The sequence below is a fragment of the Carex rostrata genome, chromosome 27 (genome assembly GCF_964058835.1).
Source record: "Carex rostrata chromosome 27, lpCarRost1.2, whole genome shotgun sequence".
NCBI lineage: Eukaryota > Viridiplantae > Streptophyta > Magnoliopsida > Poales > Cyperaceae > Carex > Carex rostrata.
Genome location: NC_135944.1, coordinates 2,234,157 through 2,241,562, shown reverse-complemented (window position 1 = coordinate 2,241,562; position 7,406 = coordinate 2,234,157). Strand labels below are relative to the sequence as shown.

Sequence of the window (7,406 nt, the reverse complement as noted above, 5' to 3'; positions counted from 1 at the left end):
TACAACTTTATAATATAGTTAATTTTTTTTGACAAAAGAGTGCACTTCTTAATCTCTCTCTCTCTTCGTTTTGCTTTCTGGTGAGTCTCCACCTTTAAACATTGCTTCCTTCTTTAGGTGAACTCTTCATGGCTCTTTCAAGAAATGCAATGATTGGTGCTTAGAGCATTGTCTCTTTTTCTCCTAATCAATTATATTACACTGATTAAAGCTTGGTTTTGACTCTGAGCAAGATAGTCTTAATTAAGTACACGTCAATACATATTTATCTCTCTCTCTCTTTAGCTTTCAATTTTCCTACAAACTAAGAAGATCAACCCCCCCTTCTCTCTCTCTTCTTGCCTAATGTCTGAACCTCATCCTCTCATGTCTCCAATTAAAAACCAAAACAAAATCATGTCATCCTCCCTCTTTCCCTCTCCAAGGCTCTTCATGGGTATACCTCCAAAAATATTTTCAGAAAATGATTCTTCAATGAGCCCAACTTCTATACTTGACTCTAAAGTCATGCCTTTCATTTGTAACTCTTCTATCTCCAATTCAACTCAGAAGAAACTACCTTCACTCGGCCTTGCCGAAGCACTAGATGATGATCAACACAATCTCTTCAATTCGCCGAAGAAAGACAGACGTATGGTTTTGTTTGGGTCACAACTAAAGATCCAAATCCCTTCAATGGAGTTTGGTGTGAAGAACAAAGAGACCCAGTTGGCTTTGCTTTCGCCGGTGCGACGGTACATAGTTAGCCCGAACGAAACTAAAACTGATCGGTCGGAGGAGTATACTTGTGTCATCTCACATGGGCCTAATCCAAGAACTACACATATTTTTGATGATTGTGTCATAAATGGTGATCTTGGTGGTTTGAAATTAGATGAATTGTTGACATCATGCCATGCATGCAAGAAGAATCATGGACAAGGCACTGAAAATGCAATTTATTAGGTTAGTTCATCACTCTCATACAGTTTGTTGTTCTATAAATTTGAAGATATATGTAACTTGTGAATTTTTTTATTTTGATGTGGTTAATTCTTCTATCTTGTTCAATCATTGGCGAGTTTATTTGTTCAAACTTAAAAAAGGAAAGGAAATATTTTATTTTTACATTAAAATTTCTAGAGTTAGTATAGTCTATGCTAAGATAGTGATATTTTGATTCCCAATAGCTTTCAGGAGATTAATAAATTATATATGTGGGCCTCAACCTAGATTTATTATATATCTTTTTTCCCATCTAAAGGAGGTGTATAAAAATAATTCCTATAAACTATTATTGTTTGTATATGATATTGAGAACCTCTCAAAAAGACCCCTCACTATTTTGAAAATTTGCTCATAGTATCCTTGAACATCTAAGATTCTTAATTTTTGTTTTGTTTTACTTGACTGAAACCCATCAATCAATTATTAGTATAATGTTATAGAATTGAACTGAAAAAAAATAGTTTAAAAGACCCACTAAATAAATCATATATAAATGTTAGGGAAAAATATATGTTTTTCAAAAAAAATTATAACCAACTGAATAGTATATTAATTGAGTGCGACATATATATATTTGGGATACTTTATTGTTCTAACATATAAAAAAAATATCTAACATGTCCTAACTTATATATAACATTGTTGCACTCTTTGAAATTATTTTTTAATAGAATCATTATATCAGTCACATTAACTAACAAGTAGCGTAGGTAGAATAATTAATAATTCACTCAAACAATAACAAACAAAAGTTCCATACACTGATTAATTTAAAAACATTAAATAATCCACTGTGAATACAACAAAAAAGATGAGGGTCTAAATGAAATATGCTCTTCATAAATTTTTTGAAAGGTATAATAGTGGAACCCACTAGCCACAACTTGGATAATATTTTATTGGGTCCCAAAGGCTATAGTCCCTGCCTCCCTGGTCAGGTTCTGAGGTCATGATCAACAAAAAGTTTCTTATATCTTAATAATTTCAAAAGAGATTGGTTTGAAGTCTTGAACTTTTGCCCCATTTCAATCTGATCACTGATCAGCCTCAGAAAGTGACATAATTATGTCCCTTGGTGCTTTGTTTATTGCCACTAGCTCTTCTATGGCCATGGTAAATAGGTAAAAATTAATTCAAAAAGAGTACAAAATTTATAAATCTGCTACCTTATTTAGTATTTGGTACTGTACCTGATCAGAACAATACCCTAGATCCGAGGTACAATTATTAATAATAATATATACCACCTCAATTAATTAATTCATATTGAAGATCTCTATTTGAATTTGTAGTTTGTAATTTTTTTTAAATAATGTACCTGCCATTATTAACTTTTATATTTGTTAACTAGGTGCAATTTTTTTTTTGGGGGAAATGCGAACATGTTGAGGCAATTGGAGATCGATGATTGAGTGGATGAAGAACCTAATTATAATTTGTGGATTTTCCATTACAAATTTATTTTCTAATTGATTGCTTGTTTCAATTTTTGTGCTTCTTTCAATATATGTTTGAGAGAGAGAGAGAGAGAGAGAATTAGAAGGTTGATAGTTTAGTTCTATGCTTGCAAACATTGGGCTTTGAAAATAGTTCACAAGGTATAATAGAAGGAAGAATAATTTTAAGGATTTGTGAGCTAACAACTTTTGTGTGTGTGTGTGAGAGAGAGAGAGAGGGGGGCGGGGGTCTTTTTTTTTTTTTTATTGTATATTTGAAATTTAATGGGACAGTATGTGTCTTGTTTGTAAATTTTGATTGGTCTTAGTTAATATTTAAAATTTTGTTCGTAAACCATTTTTTTAAGTAAATTTTATTATAAATCTATAATGGTACTTCTTAAAGAAAGGATATACTAATTTTGTGTTTATAAATGTTGCAAGGACACTAAAGTACGCATACAATCTCAATATGACATAAATTGTATATTTTGAAATGAAGTACATACCAAATCAGACAGAATTATTTATTTGGCAACCAAGGAAAATATTTTTAAAGGTAATTCTGTTGTTGAAGGTTCAAACTTTGTTCTTAATTTATTTTGAAATTGATTGTTGGTTTCTAATTTTTGTGTTCTTAACTTCACTAAGCTCCTTGGTGAACTCAAGTCTAAAATCTGTCAAATCGACTTTAAATGACAAATCCAAACGGTTGAAACCCGTCTACCTTATGAGTGATGTGTCTACATGTGAAAATTTTAAACATTCAAATTAATTTAGTATAAAGTCAAGCGGTCAAAAAACGTTCAAAAAATGAATGCATTAAAATTAATTTATTAACCTTCTAATTTTGACCAATTGACTTTATACAAAATTAATTCGAATGTTTAAAATTTTTACATGTAGGCGAATCACTCGTAAGGTAGGCAGGTTTGAACGGTTCAGATTCGTCATTTGAAACCGATTTAATGGATTTTAGACTTGAGTTTACCAAGAGGCTCGGTGAACTTAAGAACACCGGCCGTAGTTCTACTCCTCAAATTAACACTTTATTGCACTATTTTGGGGTGAAATTTTTAGCAGAGTAGTTTTGACTTAATGCAGCACACATACTATAAAATGAAAATAGCGTTGTATATGGTTTGTGCACTGTATGAAGCCAAAACTGCTCTGTTAAACTACTTATCCATATTTTTACATATTAATCTAAGATATAAACCAAACCATCAATAACTATGCTTATCTGTTGGGCTTTTTAAATTTCTTGTTAGATACGTATAGTTGGGATTTATTGCGTACAAAGAATACATACTAATATGATTTAAAATTTCGTCGGTGACTTTTTTCTATTGCACATTTCTGACGCCTACAAAGTCCGTATAATTAATAATTCAATGTGTTGTTATCATTTTTCCTACTCAAATACTGTAGCATTGTCATGCATATGGAAAAATTGAAACAGCTAGAGCTGCAGTTGTTATTATTTTTATTTATTCTAATATTTAATGAAACACTCTAGTGAACCACGATTAGGCGGCCATTTTGATTAATACCCTTAAAAAAACTTAATTTTAAAAATAACCCTACATTGAGTTTTTTTTTTTAAATGCCCCAACCGCCAGGTCCACGGGCGGCCCAAAACACAAGCGGACCACCTGTCTCACGGGCGGGTCACAGCACTAGCGGACAGCTCGTGGGACGGGCGGTCTTTTTTTTTTTAAGAGATCTTAGTATTTTGATTTAAATAATTTTGTGAAGAAATTTTTTTCTTGTTTAGAGTGTATGTCAAAAAATAAAACATTTGATATATTTATGAAGTGATGTCGTAACTCTTTATAACTTTGATTTTTTATTTTTTATTTTTTGGTGAATTTTGATTTTATTTGTTAGTTGGATATCACAAGTCTAAATATAACACTAATTAAGGACTTGACCTTTATTCAAAAATTTCCAAAAAACAGTAGTTTAGAGCTACTAAAATATGTTCAAACATCAAATTAGATCTCTGCCCATGCACAAAGTATCATAGACTGACCTCGGGTATGGTATCAAGTCCAAACTCAGCAGCCAAGCACTAGGCAAAGGCCACTGGTATAGTGCAATGCACTAAAAATATCAAATTTGATATTTGCTGGTAAATCAGCAAGTATGGATTGATACAAGGACTAAAATGCAAAAGTGATTGCACCAGCATGTAGAGCATTCAAAAATACACAGAATTGATATAAATTTCAACTTATTTGGATTTTTCTACAGTTAGTTATGAATTTTTAAAGTTTAATTTTTGAAAAAACTTTAAACAGCGCGCCATAACTTTGGCTAGGAAACTCAGATTTACGTGTATGAGCACTTTTCGGAAAGGGGAGGATGAGACGAATCCATTTTGCCTCGGTGGTACACTGGGCATTGTCACATCGAAAGCATCAGAATTTTCAAAAAACGTCGTTTAGTGCCTCAAAAATCCAGTTTAAGTTTTCGTTCGACGGTAGGCATTAAAAAACAACGATTTTCAAACCATCTTAATAAATAGTAAAAAAATTAAAAAAAATGTAAAATTTGGTCTCCAAGCACATTTTAATATAGATTAAACATCTAACGGTTTAGATCGGCTATTTGGACTTCAAAACTAGAGATATGAGCGCGAATTAAAACGCACCGTTTAATTCACGAAGTAGCGTAGCCTTACTCTACATGTGTGTGTGTGTATCTATATATATATATATATATATATATATATATATATATATAATATAATATAATACATGTATATATATGTATATGTACATGTACATATTTATACATATATACATATATTATAAAAAAATTGTATATATGTATATGTATATATGTATATCAATAAATTTCTGCAGCATTGAAAACAGCGGTTTTCAAACCAGCTTAATAAATAGTAAAAAAATTTCAAAAAAATGTAAAATTTGGTCTCCAAGTAAATTTTAATATAAATTAAACATCTAACGGTTTGGATTTGTTGTTTGGACATCACAAAATTAAAAAAAAGCCCGGCAGCACCTTAGACATAAATGTTGTCGGCAGGAAATTAGCCGGTCTCTATATATACTATTTGGATCTCCAATTAATTATAGGTTGATGTCACAATCAAAGTATCATTTTCAATAGTAATTACAAAAATTAAATAAAAAGGAATCTTTCTCTAAATGGAAAAAAAAAAATCAATTTAGATAAGCAAATAAATTGGATATATTTGTGAGATTTTGAAATTTGAAAGAGTAAATATCATATTGCAAAATTAAACAGCATCACTAGACAAGAAGCTAAACATGACCATGTCTTTGCTCTCCCCTTTGAGCTTCACATACTTCCTCAAAACCCCTTCCTTTTTAAACCCGGCTTTCTCGAGCACACGTTGGCTTGCCGGGTTGTCCACATCGGCAATCGCCTCCAGCCTCTCCAAGTAGCCCAATTCCTCGAACACAGATTTTACAGTCAATTTAAGTGCCTCGGTTGCAATTCCCTTCCCCCAGTAGTCGTATGCAATCCGATACCCGATCGAAGCTCTGTGCCGGTCTTCACCTGGTGCAGGTTTTACCTGATTCATTCAAATTTAATAGGAGGATTAGAGAAATCATAACATATATAGTATAAAGATTGATTTGCTATTGAAATTAGCATAGAACTTTTCTCTCTTTCTCTCTGTTTTTTTTGGGGCAATGATTATTGCAATTTTAATCATACTGAGATTGATCCGACCGGCGTGTTATCTACGCAGATTGCATGGTACCATGGGTGGGGCAGGATTTTGGTTGTGATGTAGGCCAAGGCCTCAGTTGGATCGGTATAGGGATGGCGGCGCTGGAAACGGGTCACTTGTGGGTCGGCAGCCCATGACATGAAAGCGTCGACATCCGATGGCATGAATTTGCGCAGAGTTATGGTTGGGGTTTTGGGTATTTGGTGCTTTTGGTCTTGATCCATCTCTAGATTTGTTCTTCAACTGATTTGAGCTGTGGTTTTGTAACAACACTTGTAGGAGAGGGAGGTCAATGGACAAGGACTCAAAAAAAAATCTATGGGTATCATGGTTTTGATTGGGCAGGAAGCAAATTAACATTATCCCTTTTGCTTTCTTCCTTTATCCATCTAGAATATATATTTTTTTAATTTACCCAGTACACTTCTTTGTAAGTTTTATGTGAAATAGGAAATTTTGAGGAGTTATATGAAATTGAGGGGAAGGGAAGAGATGAGATTCTCAGCTCTTGTTGCTTTAAATGGGTTAGATTATATTGGTGGATTTTGATATAAGGCCATTTGTCTTGATTTTGTTTAATTTAATTGCAACAACTTGCAAGATTAATATGCACTCTATTTTAGGCCAAGAATTATTTTATTAGGTATTTAGGTTCCATAAAGTATAGGTCAGCTAGGGTACCTGTTTGTACCAGAAGGGTATTGTTTATTTGTTCTCTAAGAACATCTGACAACTGATGAGTCAGGGGGGGTGTTGGTTGATATTGCTTGATTCCAGGTTTAATTACATTTCTAACTCATTTAATTACAATTCTTGGTATGTACTTTATAAAAGCACAATATTTGTATTTCTTTAATACTTGATAAAAAAGAAAAGAAATGGTAACTGATGTTGAGATCAGTACCAATGGTACCGGATTGTATCTGATCTGACTTGATCCTATATTCATTTCATGTGAACCACCACCTATTGAAAAAAGCAATAAACACTCAACTCAATAACCAAGTTCCAATTTATTCATTCAACTGTGAATTCTCAACACAAAATACTAGACATTACAGCATCTCAAATTCTTTATCAAGGCCCAAGTCACTTTATAGCATATATATACTTCCCCAATCACTTTCATTTTCTAGCACTTTTCCAGATCACCTCAAATTCTTTATCCAGGCCCAAGTCAGGAATGCTATACATTTAAGGCCCAAAGGATTCAGCAGATTTAAAAAAAAAATGCGAGGGGATATTCGTTAAAT

The 7,406-nt window shown here is 32.6% G+C and overlaps 2 protein-coding genes across 2 annotated transcripts; one reads left to right on the top strand and one right to left on the bottom strand.

Annotated features, from left to right (window-relative positions):
• The first annotated feature begins 345 nt into the window (after positions 1-345).
• Positions 346-945, top strand: LOC144544823 (FCS-Like Zinc finger 8-like). The gene has a single exon (XM_078293371.1). It carries the CDS (start codon positions 346-348, stop codon positions 943-945), a length of 600 nt encoding a protein of 199 aa, XP_078149497.1.
• A 4,665-nt stretch (positions 946-5,610) lies between these two features.
• Positions 5,611-6,460, bottom strand: LOC144545075 (uncharacterized). Its single transcript, XM_078293632.1, has 2 exons — positions 6,138-6,460; positions 5,611-5,991 (listed from the first exon to the last, which is right to left on the bottom strand). Exons 1-2 carry the CDS (start codon positions 6,375-6,377, stop codon positions 5,692-5,694), a joined length of 540 nt encoding a protein of 179 aa, XP_078149758.1. The 5' UTR covers positions 6,378-6,460; the 3' UTR covers positions 5,611-5,691.
• Between the last annotated feature and the right edge of the window lie 946 nt (positions 6,461-7,406).

Excerpts from the sequence above, each read along its gene's own strand:
- LOC144544823 (XM_078293371.1), top strand. The coding sequence starts at position 346 with ATGTCTGAACCTCATCCTCTCATGTCTCCAATTAAAAACCAAAACAAA.
- LOC144545075 (XM_078293632.1), bottom strand. The coding sequence starts at position 6,377 with ATGGATCAAGACCAAAAGCACCAAATACCCAAAACCCCAACCATAACT. Across the intron at positions 5,992-6,137 it reads CGCCGGTCGGATCAATCTCA|GTAAAACCTGCACCAGGTGA; the intron begins GTATGATTAAAA and ends TGAATGAATCAG.